The sequence below is a fragment of the Thermobia domestica genome, unplaced genomic scaffold (assembly GCF_964235325.1).
Source record: "Thermobia domestica unplaced genomic scaffold, izTheDome1.hap1.1 HAP1_SCAFFOLD_230, whole genome shotgun sequence".
NCBI classification, from domain to species: Eukaryota; Metazoa; Arthropoda; class Insecta; order Zygentoma; family Lepismatidae; genus Thermobia; species Thermobia domestica.
The window spans coordinates 118,286-135,742 of record NW_027655949.1 but is presented as its reverse complement, the minus strand read 5'-3'; the positions used below and the strand labels follow the sequence as shown (position 1 = coordinate 135,742).

At 34.3% G+C, this 17,457-nt stretch overlaps 1 protein-coding gene across 1 annotated transcript; it reads right to left on the bottom strand.

Moving 5' to 3' along the window:
* Nucleotides 1-13,335: 13,335 nt before the first annotated feature.
* Nucleotides 13,336-13,752, bottom strand: LOC145676577 (protein GVQW3-like). Its single transcript, XM_081747414.1, has one exon. It carries the CDS (start codon nt 13,750-13,752, stop codon nt 13,336-13,338), a length of 417 nt encoding a protein of 138 aa, XP_081603540.1.
* Nucleotides 13,753-17,457: the final 3,705 nt, after the last annotated feature.

The following is a 17,457-nucleotide window of genomic DNA, read 5'->3' as shown; positions in this document are numbered from 1 at the left end:
CATTTATATGGGCCAGGGTTAGAATCTCACTGTAGCCACCGAATTATGGCAGCGGGTTCACATCCCAACGATACTGCCACCAAATTATGTGTGGGCGTAGGTGATGGTATCAATCCCTTCAGCTTACCACCAATTATGTCTTGGTGTTGGAGGTTGTTATTAGCACAATAATAATAATTAAGAGCAAGAGGTAGCCTTGAAAAAGGCTGTTTATATTGGGACTTTAAATTAGTCCGTGTCAAGACGAGCTATGCAGCTCGGATGGCAGATAATTAAATAGCATACAATTTCAATAACAACCGAGTCAGGGCGCAAAGGCGCGGATGTCCATCTCAAGTAAATAGGCTATCAAATGACCACTCGTCAAGGGGACAGCTTTAGGGTCCCGCAGCAACAATACAAATAACAAAAGCAAAGCGGTTTCGTCAGAATGAGGACGAGGGATAGTTAGTAAGCAAGAGAACGAATGATTACGAGTATTATGATGTTAGCGAGTAGGTTTCAGTGAGTTGGAATACCACTGCTATCAGCAAGTTCAGAATACTTAACAAGTTATCATATCAAAACATATTATACCATTACAATTAAACACGAGATCACCGCTCGAATTAAAAGAGATCTTGGAAATCAAATGTAGTTAACAATTCACACAAACGATATTAAAACAACTAAAAGGTTTCAAAGTAATTTTGAAACTACTTGGGAGATGATCACCTTTGCAGTTAAGCGACTTGATGAAAACGAAATGCAAATGATAGGTACATGAAAATATTACATAAACAGTGGTAACCCACTTGAGGTCCGTGGTCCTACCTCCAGGCACTCCAAGTCGAGATGGGAAGACTCTGGGGTTACCTCGGCGTTGCTGTAGCCGTTTCGTACACACCAGGTAGCACAATCACTCAAAAGCACTCAAGAACACTATTGCGATAAAATTACTCACTTGTACTTCGAGCGGCTGAAATACAGGAGCAGGATAGATGGACGATATTCAGGACTTCGTGTAAGGACTAGAAGTCTTCGGAAAATTGGGACTTCGCACAGGCTGGTCTTCTCCTGGTTGGATGATGGAATAGAGGTGAGACGAATAGAAAATGCAGTTCCCAGGTTAGAACTATGTCCAGCAGGATTTCATTCCACAGGTCATCTGCTTTCTCCAGTAGACTATAACATTGGCACGTCGATGTGAGGCGTTAATATAGATCTCAAGAAAGATTACGGAACGTTCAGCAAAAGGAAGTATTGAGAATGTTTTTAAATGACATAAACGACGCAAGTTCGAGTTAGGAAGAATTTTATTAGCTGGCTCGAGTAAGTCCGTGGACTTGATACAACACAAGTGACTTCCTACATGAGGTCTTCTACAGATACGTAAATCAGCGTTAGCACAGGTTGACTAATATTGCATTAGGAAGCGTTCAGGAGCACAAACAGTTAGAGTTAGTGAGAGATCTTGAAGAGATCCGTGTAGATTCAGTGCTCAGATTAGGTAAACAGAATCTGAGTGGAAGTAACTAAGTTTTTAGATTAACTGTATACTTACAATGAGACAAATGGTACTGTCTAGTTCAAGTTCGCACTTAGGAATGGATTGGCGATAACACACACTGCTCGTCTCCAATGGTGAATCTTAATGAACTGCCCGTGGTGAAAGAATACCGTTCATACGCCGTATGATGGAATTGAACAGTCACTGCCGACACAATAAAAATAGCACAGGTCGGTGAATGATGTAACAAAGTTTCTCCCGACCGAAGAACGGGCTAGAATAGGAGTGTCAACGTTCCGGCGTAAGCTCTAAGTTAGACTGTGGACGATAAGTCCATGTCTTGAAGTTTGATGAAACTTTCCCCCGAAGGGGGCAACGAGCGCGGGGCTCGTGCCTCTTCGAAAAACTATAGCGTAATTCCCCCAAAAAGAGAGATGTACTCACTTTTTGTTTGCCCTTATCATTTTCACACGGCACTAGGGTGGGGACGTGTGAATACAGGGGTAAGCCAGGGTGTTACCTGATTGGATTTTTAATTTTTTATGAAACGAATTTGAGTTTCTGCGGTTGCGCAAGCAGGCGGAGGACGTATCCTAAAAGCTTCCTTTACATGGGAAAATTTCTTTATACAAAAACCCTGATAACCTGAGGAGATTGACATTTGACCTCATGTGTACAAAGAGTCACGTCTGCTTACAGAAAATACAATTTACTAAGACAGGTTCAATTATACCATGACTCTACAGACACATCATATTTCCAATAACATTTAAAGAGTTTAGAAGTTCTAACTTTACAAGTGTGCTGTAAAAATAATAACTTAAGGGCTGTGACAATTTGTATTACGAAAACGTCCAAAAACAGAGTGAGCAATCAAATTTATAATCGAACACTTGTGGTTGTATTGCGAGGAAATGGGACTTTGTGTCAGAGTTACAGAATATATTGCTGGCTAGCAAATTAACCTTTTTAACCTTTGAGTTAACTAAACGAAGTTCAGATTATTCATGTCGTTTCTATTTATTTAAGGTTGTGATAACCAAAAGCAAGAATCTGTTACTTTTCTCCTAAAAGAAAATATTATCTTCTCAGACGAGAAAGGTTATAGTTTAACTACCTCTTGAAGCAGACAGTCAGCTGGCTGGGAGAGAATGAAGCAGACACAATATTTCATCCAAAAAAAATAAAGACAGCTGGAAGGAACTGAATCAGTGCGAAGAGGATGCCTAACATTTCTCTGTTCTATTGCTATTCCTTGTTTTAGGATTCTAAGAAAAAATAAACTTATATACGCAATTAGCAAAATAATTGTCGTTAATTGTTTAAGTAATTGTGGAGTGTGGCAAAAATTTTGGCGCCAATTGAGATGGCGCTTCCGGCACAATACAGCGGTGAATAGCCCCTTAGTACTACCGAGGGAAGCGGGCTTCTAAGGCCCACAGCACTTTTTTTATTTATGAATAGAAGAAACAAAACACTAAAAAACTAGCAAGTACGTTTTATGATTAATGGGGTCAAGCTTGACAATTATATTTTTTCAGGTTTTCTATGCAACACATTCAGTATATACGTACGTCTACGAGGAGTTAGTAAGCAAAATTATTAGATTCAATTATGTTTATACAGATATATGTTATATATTGTCCGAGAAGATCTCCTAGTTGATTATAGTTATCTGTATCTGCTAAATGTTTGTCAAAGGAGAAATTCGGGAAAATCGTCTATAAAAACTACCCGTTTTCAAAGAGGAAACAAATAATCATTACGGGGATCTTCTGATATAAAGATGTTTGTGTTTCGACCTATACCCTGTGTATGTAAATTGTGCTGAGAGAATAATAAGTGTGTGAAGCCAACGACAATATTACGCATCATTACTATGAGTGTTATCTCGTATCTCCTTCAGTAGTATCCACATGATGTAGCACTTAGTGCTTACATTCTCTTTTCTTTCTACCAAGTGTTTTATGTCGTATCTGAAGTTACAGATGCCTGTTAAAAATCTCAAACAGTTTTCTGATTTTGATTATTACAATAATTCTTTTTCTTTACTCGCTAATTACTCTCCATAATTTTAAATGTTGGTCTTTCTTTCGAGTAAACTAAATACTTAAACTTATTCATACTAAAATTAAGAATATTTCTAATAATGTTGTGTCCTTTTCGAAGTACTTGATCACATGTGCTCTTTGAAAATTCGTTATTGGAATTTTGTTTTTGTAATAGATTCCATGCCAATACAGTAAATGTTTCTAATTTTTTAATTGGTCCAAGTGCTGAGAAAGATGTCTGTTCAACATGTAAAGTTAAATTTCACGCAATATATGCCATATTTATAATGACATTTGTCTATTTACACTATAAATAAATGTGGCTATCAAGATTGCGGGCAGAAACAAAAATTAATATAGTTCATGCATGTGAGATATATGAAGTTGATTTAAGAACAATTATAACACCTTTCGCTTTAAAGGTGTTAACATTTAAATAATGTTACTTATTGATAGCACTCAATGAAAATAACTTCAACCTATAAACACAATATTAGAAAATACATTTATATAATTAGTAATGTATAATTTCTGAAACTTATTTTTGTTTCTTTTCAGTTTATCTTGGTGGGGTAGTTTCATTGTTCCTTGGAGCAAGTGTAATTAGTATTGCAGAAGTGTTTTACTATATTCTCATTAGACCAATATTCATATATCGGAAATTAATATCAGGAAAATAGTATCTAGTATAGCGAAGCATCATTAGTATTAAGATCAATCAATCTTTCTAATTTATTACTCTTTTATTTATGTATTTACTTGTCCTTACTAACCTACAGTATATATATATATATATACCCAAATAACTGTAAAGTTTTTATGTATTTTTAAATTTATTCAGATTTATTATAATTTACATCATTTTTGAAGCATACCATTTATCAAAACCTTACCTCCAACTTTATCCGGGTTTTGTACCTGAGACAATAATAAAATAGATGATATTCATTTATTTTATAATTATATTTGTTTTAAAAAAACCACAAAGCAGTAAATACAAACAAAATGTTAGAATAATAATAATGCATTTAGTTCAAAGTGAATTATCCAGTTTTTAAAACATTTTTCTCAGTGGATTATTAGTATAGATACAATAATAAATTTAAAAGGTAATGAGAATGCACTGGTTTGGTATGATTTAAGAACAATTCAGGTTTCGTATAAATTTAGATTTCATTATATGTACTCTATTTCCTTGTCTAGCAATGTAAATACAAGTTTCGTTACCAACAACATTAACACAAATAAATTGAAAGCCCTATATAATTATCACTTTGTACGTATCAATTTAGCACGTTTTATAAGTATTAACGCAAGAAACGTGTAGATTATTATAGGACTTTATTTCAAACCACATAATGAAATTAGTACTTCAAAAGTCTGTGGCTTCTTAGTAGTTGTAATGTTGAATATCATTAGGTGATAACCATAACAGCACAAGATGTGCTAGGCATATGCCATTTAGGTGTCCCAGATAATTTTAGGTACCCGACACTTAGTACGTATGGTATTCATGTGCTAAGTATGTACTTCATCCCCTAAAGTTTTAGGTGCTTGTTACACCTCATTGATATTTGCGACCATGTACCACAAATGTAGCATTTATATGCTTGCACTGTGATACTCATTGGTTTTTGTCTCACTTGGGACATATATCTTTCATTTTCGAAGTATTTCCTTTAGGTGCATACTTTTTCAGATACTTATGACACATAATTGATATCTGCAGCGACGCACGAATGACAGTCAGCTCTTTGTATTTGCTCATGCGCAGTAACATGCAACGGTTTCTCGCACTTTCTGCTCCACTTTCTCTTCTTTTAGTATACAATCGCTTAGAAAAAAGTAGTAACAAATGCATCAGATTTGGGAGATGAATTTAGAAGAAAGAAATGACATAACTGATGAATAAAAATTAAGATTAATTATTCATACATATGTGAACAGTTAATTATTTACGTGGTTAGAATTGTATTTTTTAGATGCCAACTGTCGCCGATCATTTGAAAGTGAATATGGAAGAACCATGAAACAAAGTAAAGATACGCGCGTCATTTTTTAATAAAATTACATTGCGAGCGGATTTTGTCTCATCCCAAACGGTTATCGTTGAATATACAGATTTACAAGAACACTCTGATTAGCCACATTAAAAGACCCACAAGATTTATCTTTACAAGCGACGTTTTCGTTATCGCCTTCGTGGCCAAGTCGGAAAACCACGCGCCTAGTAATCAAAGAGTTGGTGGTTCGCGCTTACCCCCCGGTGCTTGTGTTTTTCCTTTTATAAGTGTTTTTAAACTCAGCTTAATGTAAACACATTACGCATATACGTAGGCGATTTAACGTATTTTTGGGGGAGTAATTTTGTGGTTCATTGACGCTTACGGTATGGGAAACATACCTAGAACATACTAGGCACGTCCCCAGGTACATGTCAGGCATGTGCCTTGGGGCGGACATAGACTGTGACTATCACTTACCATTTATGTGATTTCTCTCTCATAGGTACATAAGGCATATACTGGGCACATTCTCATGTACCTGAGGGAACATGACAGGCATATGCCTGCTATGTAATTGTGCTGTTAGGGAAGAACCAGATGTTCCAATAGATGATTCATTTTGTACTCAAATTAGTATTAAATTTTATTCGCTTTTGTTACATGTTAAAAACGTACAGATATAATCATTCTAAAATACAAACACCTTTCTTTAATAATAATTCCAAATTTACATGAATTTCTTCTTTCTATCAACTATCGTTATGCCTTCAAATGATGCTATTTATTGGACCAAATAATGTGTTGAAAACAATATTTGCAATCATGTACCAGTGCATCTGTTCTAAATAGTTTTTGAATACTTTTATAGATTTTGAATTAAAATGTGTTGTATTTTTTGCGAAATAGGTTTAGTCCAATATTCTTTAGTGTGTTATAAGATATAATAAGTCTTTGTTCACCCAGGAGAGGGAAATTCCAAAATATATGTTTGACACTCATGATGGTAATGTAGATTCAATATTTATCTCTATTCACCTTTCAACAAAACTTTGCAAGAATTGTAAAAACTATGGACAACTACACATTTAAAGTGCGGTGGTATTCAATGATGATGATACCAAATTCATTGAGTGATAACAATTAATACTATTGTTAAGGTTTCTGGAGCTAAATGTATAATAACATTCACTAGGAAACACTTTGTTCTTTAGGACGCATTTTTTCACGGTAGATGAACGGTAGAACAAATGTATTCCAGCTTAATATTGGGTACGCAAGAGCATTCCATATTTACATATTATGTTATAATCCTGTATTTGCTGAATACATGATCGTTTAAGCTATATCATGTATCATGTCATAATCATGTATATAAAGACTAGTTTCTCAAGGGGCTCTACCGTTGGCTTCTGTTCACAAAACAAATATTGTTGCCATGAAGTATATGTGATTTATATGCTCAGTTCATATGAGTATTGTTAAACGTTTAACATTTGTTGAAGCAATCATGTGTTTTTGTTTGTGTTTACAGGCACACTCTAAACTGAAAGAAATTCAGATTTACTTTTGAAATGAATACTATTATTAGTCACGCCATTGTCAAAGCAAATATATTCAGAACATAAGGAATAATGCCATTGTGTTGATGTTATTGACATTACCTTGTATTATTGTTGTTATCATGTTGTCATTATTGTTGTCATTGCCATAGTAAATCATGACCTAATAAAAATAGCCCGCTGTATTTCAGAAATGCGTTTTTGAATACTGAAATCTCACTTTCGTTTATAGAAAACGATAATTTCTAGTTAACTGTCTATGATTAATATAAATATCATTATTTGTTTCTGGATTTACCTTAGCATGTTACAAGTGTTTTATCATATATCATATATAAGTGTTGTATAGCATTTTTATGTATCCTAAAATTATATGTTATGAAACACAATTATTACAATACTATTATTCTTGATATAGTGTATTTAATTTATGAAAGCAGTGAGCGATTTATAAGGTTTCCTTTCAGGAAGGTACCACATGTGTTATACTACCTAGTAAAACTTTTGGGGTTTACTAGAATTTCGTTATGTATATGTTGAAATCTGGTAGTTGGTATACACAATTTTCCCTACAATATTAGTTTTATCAATCATTTTTTTTTTTGTAATTTTTAATTGAATCCTATTTGTGTATGTTTAATTTTGTACAAATACTTACAAACACTGCATGACAAGCAGTCATATAAAGAGCGTGATGTATAGTGTTGTTTAACTTAAATTTACCAAATAATTTTATGATTGTATTATAAAATTACAATAAACTGAGGTATCAAAAAACGATGTTTATTTCCCTAATCGATTAAAACATGAGTAGATATATATACCTCGCTACAAAGTAATAATCGTTTTCAAATTGTGTGGAGAGCAAACTAATTCTATAGAAGGGTCTCGTACAAATGCTAGCTCGTTGCACATGTCATTACCTTGTCTATATGTCCACCTTATGACGTTATACCACAATGTAAAGAAATTGTTCATAATTCAATATTGCATCTCCTAAGACGTAACATCCAAACAACGATACACAATTACTCTAAAATTGTCTTCTTGTTTACTTTACTTTCTCTTAAAATGTACAGTTAGTAACGCGTTACTTGCCCTAAAAGAGTAACTGTTACTTTACTTCGAAAGTAACGCGTTACTAACGCGTTACTTTTAGGTCCGAAACTCTAAATATGTGAAAAAAATTATAACTTCGATTTTCCGTACTACTATTACTATCGTTATTATTATTATTATTATTATTATTATTATTATTATTATTATTATTATTATTATTATTATTATTATTATTATTATTATAAAAAACTAGTTGATTGCCAACCTCGGTAGTCGTGAAGTCTTGGAGTCAAGGACATTGTAAACGAGCTTCTGAATTTGGGTTGAGGGTCTAGGTTGAGTATTTGGGCTCGAGCCAAACACTGTTCAAAGTTATAGGGCACTGGCCAAATATCTTCAAAACTGCTCGGTTCGGGTTTAGAATTGTCAACGACTCGAGCAGCTCGGCTCATAGCTCATTCACTATCGACCCGAACCGAGAAGTGAGCCGAGCCAACAGCTCACCCAACCGACTCGGCTAAAGCCCTCGGCTCAGTTGAGCCGAACCGAGCAAATGGCTCATCGCCACCAAGCCAACTAGGGCCGATGTTTCACCCCAATCGAGCCGGCTCGAGCTATCTTCTCAGTTGAGCCGAGCAGAGCTGAGCTTGTTATAAAAAATCTCTTGTGGTCTCGCTATCGAGACGAGATGAGATACGAGCAGTGTCCCCTCTTGTGAGCAACACTAAAAGTATTCCATATTACTGTGTAGCTTACATTTCTCATGGCTTTCGCTTTCCAGTGTAATCAGGCCATGATCTCAAGACGAGTTAAAACAAACGAGCCATTTATCAAACTCGACGTGAAAAACTGAATCGGCTCGGAACTCGAGTCGAAAGAATATTACCTTTGACTTGACTCGAAACTCCACTTGAATTCGAGTCGAGTCGAGTTTTAGCTTGACTCGTAGTCATCCTTATGCGTTAGAAAAAATGGTTCTTTATTATTATTCTGCTAAACTAATTATATAATAATAACAATGTTTTTTACAAAAATACAAAAAAATACAGAATATAAAGAAACATTACACTACAACTAACAAAATGAGAACACATGAACTGCGGGGGAATCACAACTTGCCAATAGCTCTAAAATCGATACATGCTTTTTAAAGCTAGTTTCAAACTTCATAATCAACGGGACTCTAGGATAAGTAAACTGATCTGAAAGAACTCCAGTATTACATACCATCAGCAAACAATTTTCTAGTATTAAAGTAGGCCTGCTCAACAGAACACAGTTTATTCATATTAACTTCTTACTGTATATCGTTAATTATGGCACCCTAGTTGTTGATAAATATTTTCAGCCGGGGCACTTCAGACACTTTACTTTTAAATTCTGTTCACCATCATCCTCAGCTCTTAAGAAAAAATATTCTTTCAAGTGTTCGAACGGTAAAATATTTTCGTTCTCCATCTTTATAAAAACGACACTAATCAAAGTAAAATAGACTACCCGTATCATTGCACTCCTAGTCCACTCAGTGAATGTATTGATTTGGAGCTGTCAAAATCTATGACAAACCGTCCAGGTGCTTGCAATCAGTACACGTGATTTCCCTAAGGAGGTCCTCGTCTTCCAAAAGGAGCAAGTGGTACTACAAACTTATCTGTTTCTCTGTGTGTTGGTGACATACGTAGTTCATGCTCCATTGTTTCATTCTGAGAAATTCACTTACAGGAAAGAAACATTTCTTTCCGGAGAAAATATACATATATTGTAGTTAATCATCCGTAATGTAACGCGAAAAAAGTAACGCAAACTAGGCACGTTACTTACAAATTTGTAACGCGTTACCGTTACAGTTACCTTGGAAAAAATGTAACGCGTTACTGGGAAACGTTACTTAACCCACAAACGCCCCTTGTGCCACCAGTGACCAACTTTATTTTTCACTATGTTACACGGGCTATATCATTCATTTAGCCAAACCACCGAGTTCCACTTCAGGCACACTACCCGTTCTCTTGTTGTACGAATTTCGTTCAGTTTTCCTCTCAGGTTTTCGATGTAACACGGTATTGTTCAAGGCAGTTGCTAACGAATAAAACTGGTCTTGGGCGTTTGTGGGTTAAAAACTAAAGCGTTACTTGCGTTACGTTACTTCCCAAGACTGCTACTGTGTGTTACGAATAGAACGATTGCAGCACTGCAGAATCGTAAGAAATGGATATGAATATAATAAGAATATAAAAAAAATCATTTTTTTTAATTTCCCTTGCTGCCTCTAGAGAGTACACATATGTTACCAAAAGGTTTCCACTATTAAATCAACTAATACTATACGTACGCGTTATTTCTAAAAGAGAAATTATTCAACTATTTATTAAAAATAAATAATACATTCTATAAGTTCAAATTATTAAATGCATTTATTGGGAGCTTTATAGAACCAAATATCTACACACTGTATAAAGCTATAATTCACACTAATCTGCTTTTATGACTAGAAATAACACTTATATAATGCTAAATACACTTTGATTGCCTCTAGATAAAATTCCACAAATACAGTCTAAAATGTTTTATGTACAATGTTCTCAGACGGCATATCGATTGACTGCTAGGCATTACGTCTTGGATGAAAATAACTAAAATAACAATAAGATTCTACCTTTTCTAGACTGTCATTTAATATGGGCATTATATACAATTACACGAAATTACGAGGCATTACTTGTGGAAAATCTTTCGTGTATATTCTTAAAAAGTGCAATCGCATATTGGGCAGAACCGTTTGCTCGAGGTGAATATTTTACGAGTTCTTACAACAGTAGATATTTTCTTTTTGTTGGATTTACATTTAAAAAATCAAATATCCTGTATTCTTTAAAGAATTTACGTAAATCTTGTAACTTCCGAAGTTAGTTGTTCGACGGTACGAAACATCATGGAGGCAATATGGAGTTGCCTGTAGGAAACATACGTATGTACTCAAGGGTATGGGAATATACTGATATCTGTGATGTTCGTATATATTACATGACGTACGAAATCAGTGGAAACTAGGACGCTACCTATAAGCGCACTGTATGAAGCATGCATCCTGAATATGTGTAACATATTACATACTTAAAGAATTAAGTTACTGATATTGATGTTTGTATCTACCTGCTTGCAAGTATGTATCATATGCACATAATTCACACTAAAGACGCAGCTACATGTCTGACGTAGCTAACATACGTATACTCTCTGATCTTGCACATTTCACGTTAACATGGAATAAGTGTTTGTGACTTGTGGAATGGGGGAATGAGGGAGGACTGTATACAAAAACTACAGTCAGGTCTGAAGCATAGGTGTGGAACATGGGAAAGATACTGAAACAGTGTAGAAAGATATGCAAATTTCGTGGTTGCATACTGCAAGTTTGTGTGAAACATAATTATGTATCTGAGTTAGATATGGGACATAAACCAACTTAGAAAGATATGAAAATCCTGTGGTTTGCATATGTTTCTTAAGTCTGAATGAGACTACACACCAGTAGTTAAGTGGGTACTGCAACTCTGTATGAAATGTGTCAGCTGTATATATAAAGAACATAAAGCAGTATTGAAAGTTACGCAAATCATATATTTATATACTGTACATTTGTATGAAATTCTTTGACGCAACAAGGACTTATGCGTCAGCAGGTGTTAAGCATACGAATTCATTTGGTGGTATATTATACTTCCCTACGGAATGTTCTTTCGTGCGTAATATATATACGTCCAGCACATGAGAACCACTTACTGAATATAATTATCCTACGTACAATTATACGAATAAGAACATTTCCATATAAAATTTCCAGGTTACTTAATATCCTTTGAATGATTTTAACTAATGAAATACATTCTTCTATGTAAAGAACCATGTACTGAAGCCTGTACACAAATTAACCCAGACATTTAGAGATATTCTGGACATTTTAGATATGAAATGTACTTATTTCCTATAGTTTTCTCCGGACAATGCAACATGTACATTTTTTGAATTTGGAACAGCTGAATGCTTCACACGTTCATTATATAGAGAATTGTTCACGACGTAAATGATGATCTGTACGTCACCTAAAGGTTAGTACGTAGTGGATTGTATACACACTCCACACTTCCTTTGTAAGAATTCGCTGTCCATTCGAAAACAAGACACTTGCATCGCTATAAAGAAAAGTATTATAAAATTTCAAGTGTCCTACGGATTATTGAAAAAATAATAAGTGAATTGTAGGATAAATGTTAAACATCAATGTATTATTAGTTTCAAACCAAATGGAAACTTAGAATACAAAGATTGATAATAGTAGGTTGTAAGAAGTCTATTAGTGTCAAATAATATATTAGGTCATGTGAAATATATTACATGTAAATAATACTATACTACATAATACTACATACATAATGCTAATACTAATACTACATAATACTACATGTAAAATCTATTAGATATACGATGCATACTTGATATATTTACCGCACAACATCTGAAAAGGAGAGAAACATTTGAGCATGACACGTCTTGAACAGTATGTCTAAATTAGGGTATGCTAACTGGTATCTTGCAAGACGCATGCAAACAAATGTGACAAGAAGTTATTTATAATGCAAAAAATACCGCTATGTTCGTCAGAACTTATACGAGGGCTGACAACAAAGTAATGAGAATTGTTGGAAAACACAACTTTACTTACATTTTTAACCAACCACAATGTGATCACCTACAAAAGTACTCCCGTTGTGCCTGCACACACTCCGTCGGAGTTTCCATTGTTGGTAGCATCTCTGGAAGTCTTCTTTTGGGATGCCTGCCAAAGCCCGTGTTACGGCTGTTTGAATGTCTTTTTCTGCTTCAAAATGGTGTTTTTAAGAACTGCTTTCACCTTTGGGAACAGAAAAAATTACACGGGGCGATGCCCGGCGAATAAGGAGGGCGTGGTAGCACTGTAATGGATTTTGATGTCAAATATTGCCGAAACGACAATTCAAAGTCTTTCGAGAATTTCTATGTAGAAATGTTGATTTACTGTTTGCCCTGGAGGTACCCACTCTTTATGGACAATTTCCCTGGAATTGAAAAGCACATAATCATGCGTTTGACCTTGGACTTCGACATGCGAGCTTTCTTTGGTCGTGGTGAATCTATTGAACACCTTTGAGCACTTTGACGTTTCGTTTCGGGGTCATATTAAAACACCAACTTTCATCACCAGTGATAATTCTGTTCAGTAAATCCGGGTTAGATTCCACTTGGTCCAACAAACCAGTCGCCACAGTTCTCCGGTCATCTTTTCGTTGCTGTGTGAGACTTTTCGGAACCAGTTTGGCACAAACTTTTCGCATTCCCGAATTTTCAGTTAATATCAGACGCACTGTTTCTCGATTCATGTTCAGGTCATTCGCAATCACGGTTAAGCGTCTATCTGCTCGCACAAGTTTCCTCACTCTCTCTGTGTTCTCTTCAGTTCGTGTTGTTGTGGGTAGCCCACTGCAGTGTTCATCTTCGATTTTTGTTTTGCCTTCCGCAAACATTTGGTGCCAACGATACACCTGTACCATTGATAACGCTTCATTTCCAAAGGAGTGCTGAAGCTTCTGGTATGTTACCGCGCAGCAGTCTCACCAAGTTTGACACAGAAGGAGATTGCGTATAGCTACTCAATATTACGTGCTCCCATTGTTGTGACGGAGGTCGAACACACGACCGCACTCTTCAACCTCTAACTCCACAATGAATAATATTTCGTGAGTGCTAATGGAGCAGGCATAAGTTCATACACTGGTGGCGGTTTCAGTCTGCAGGGTTGCCAGCATCAGCTGAAAACATTCTCGTTACTTTATTGTCGGACCTTGTATAACGAGTTCTTTATACTGCACAAAAGTTGGAATCCTTAATTGAAATAGAAGTTTTATTTTTCTTAGGCTGAATAAAAAATACATATACCCTAACTACACAATTGTGATTGATTAATTTACAGTGATCGCTTTTATAAAGTTATAAAGGCAGCTATGCAATAGACATGGTAAAAACGAATAAAGCTAACATTATGTTAAGTTCAACATGTTATGCTTGTTTCGGTTTTGGTGTAAATACAACCCACCACAGATATGTTTACTAAGAAAGTAAATTATTGAAGCGGTTGGAAGGTGGTATGCAACAAATTGTACATTTCGGGAAAATTGGCTTCCACAACTATGTTAACATACACCCTTCATCGTATCCGAATCTCTTCACTGGGACGAGGACTCACTAAATGATGTGTTATGTAACATGTCTAACATATAACACGTGCATGAAGTGCCATAATTCAACGTTTCGAAAACTGTAACATAACACCTTTATCCTCTAATCGTTTCAATTATTTAAACAGCTGACTGTTTCCCAGAACCAGAACCATAAGAGAAGATGCATGTTGTAAAAATATTGCACAATATTCAAGAAAAAGAAAGTGAACATAATATATGAAAGAAATTCCTTTGAACTAAGAACATTTCTACAATTATATATCTAGAATGTTGAGATATGTTCCTGGCGATTGTGTAACAGATCTAATGCTTTCACGAAAAACAAATATTATTTGGATGAAACCATCTGTAAAAAACATATTTGTTGTTTAGATTACCTTCATTCACCATCTGGTATGTTCATACACAGCACTTTAACTTGAGATTTCAGTGAGACAAATCAATGACTAATTTTACTAATCGCACATATTCTTAATACAATGAAATTATTGCTTAACGAATACTACACTTGAAATCATATGCGGAAGTAAGTAACAACATGTGAAACTGTAGCCTAGTGTGCGTACGTCTCACCCAGTAAATAGAAAGAGAAAGTATTTTCAGTTGTAAATTAGATTTAAACAGGAACTTTATTTTTTATCCTTTTTTCTAATACTCGAAATACTACAGCAATACCTTTCATACTTTAACGTATGGTTTTCAATCATGTATTACAATTAATATGTTTGGTGCAATATACATCTTCTGTAAGCTCACGAATTGATAAGATTTCTTATTATAATTTGGAATATGATAAGTATCCAACTTGATAGTTTCAAACAATGAATACAAGAGGAAAACCCATTTATTACTACTCATTACGATGTGCAATATTGTACCAAATATAAATACGATAATTCAATAAAAAGATCAATTATAACGACATACTTTACTTTCAGTTTTATATATTTGAATTTTGTGAATCGCGAAGAAATTATGTACGTGATTCCAGAAGCCAAAAGAATTTTTTTCACTTCAACACTGCTACTTTATATTACTTACTTAACCTTTGTGTCCACTAATAATAAATACATGGAATAATTAAAATGTTTATTAAACTTCCGTTCATAAAGTGGTGTGCAATACACCCCAATACAATTTTCTTCATTGTGATTTTATCAAAACGTTAATTCAATAATATTCATTGAGTTTTATTGTTTAGTTATATTTATTGTATTACAAAAGAAGATTACTTTATTCTGTAATATTTATTATAGTACGTTGAATTTAATTTAAGTGATGTGTATATACACCCAACTTGGTAAATGACTTTACTTTAAAAATATTTTCCCTCAATCACCGGTAGATGCGACTGATCTTAAATTTACAATTGTACTATATTTGATCTTTTCAACTATAGTTAAGAATCATATCATGTGTCATACTAATATATAATTCTATATATATGTCTTTACTACTGTCTTTTCTGTTTTGAGGTTAGAAAGTTGTTTTTTTTATCATGAGTTGTACAAACTCAATATGTACAAAATATTTTGTTACGTATGCTTGATATTATCACAGTTCTCGACCTATATTTTCTATTTGTATAAACAACTAACAAATAAGGTTTTAGCAGTTCTAGTTTATTTTAGTAATGTACACTTAGAGGGTTGTCGAGTAGTGGAGAATCGTCTGAATCAAATATAAGGTGTATGCTATCTGAAGAATTTGAGGTTGATTCTGAGTTTGATTAAACGTTAAAAGATGATGTAACAGATATTTCTCACAAAAGTGATGCAGTTTCTGGTGAGGAAGATTCGGTAGAAAGTTTTTCTGAACTTTTGACCAGAAGTCATATGGTATGGAAAAATGAAATGAAATCTTTAAGTTTTACGTCCCACGATTATGCCGGTTAGGATAAAGGAGACGGTGACTATGAGAAATGGATCATATGGTATGGAGAAGTGACGCACCGAAAATAGGACGTCATCAATCTTCCAATATTGTCCACAGAGCTACCGGATTACTTGTTTGAAGCATATATGTAAAAAGGAACCGAGATTTATTCCGACAAGACTATATTTCATTTTGTTACTCACATTAAAATACAAAATTGAACAATGGGTAAATATAAAATATACGTTGAATCTTCTTGCAATACCATATGGAAATATGAGAGTAATAAAGAAAAAGTTGCCTTTATTGGAATTAGTACTATAATGAGAGCGATTCATGGAAATAAAAAGCAAAAAAAAAAAAAAAATCTTTTCTGGAATACGAAAGAACGTATTACTAAATTATTAAATTTTCTAGATTCGATGACATTAACACAAGATAAGAAGAAAGGTCAGAAGATATTATTATTACTTTCAAAATGATTGTAGCTATACTTTGTAAACAATGTTATATATTTTATAACCCTAGTTCATTCCTTCCAGATTATTAATGGTTAGTCTCTTCAAGAAACAAGTGTCGTTTCAGAGTATAGATAAATAAAAAAAATAATATGGAATAAACATTTGGTTTCTTGCTGATAATGCTAACACATTCTAACACAACTTACAAGTATATAGCTTTAAAAACTAACGATACTCCGGAAAATGATCTAGGAGAAAGGGTTCTCATGGATATGACTAATAACATATGATGTGGTTACGGGATAAACACTGATAACCACGAAAATGAACCTCTTCAATAGAACATAACTTTAATTGACTATTCGTAAAAATAAGGATGTTTTTCATTAAAAGTTCTTGTCAAGTAGGTCCAGACACTAATATCCCTCCGTGTTTGACTTTACGGATCAGCATACGTTCGTGTCATATTCCACAAAAAACATTCACACTTATTTCTACTAAATGGTTCCACATATACAATTAGCGATATGGAACATGATTTCAAGAGAGCTTGATATCGTATTGCATCATAACAAAATCAAGAAAGCGGTGAACACACTTGATACATTACGTGAATAGTGCTTGATCGTCAAAAAAAGATAAAAAACGTACTGTGTTTTGCTCATGGCTCTTATCGACAGAC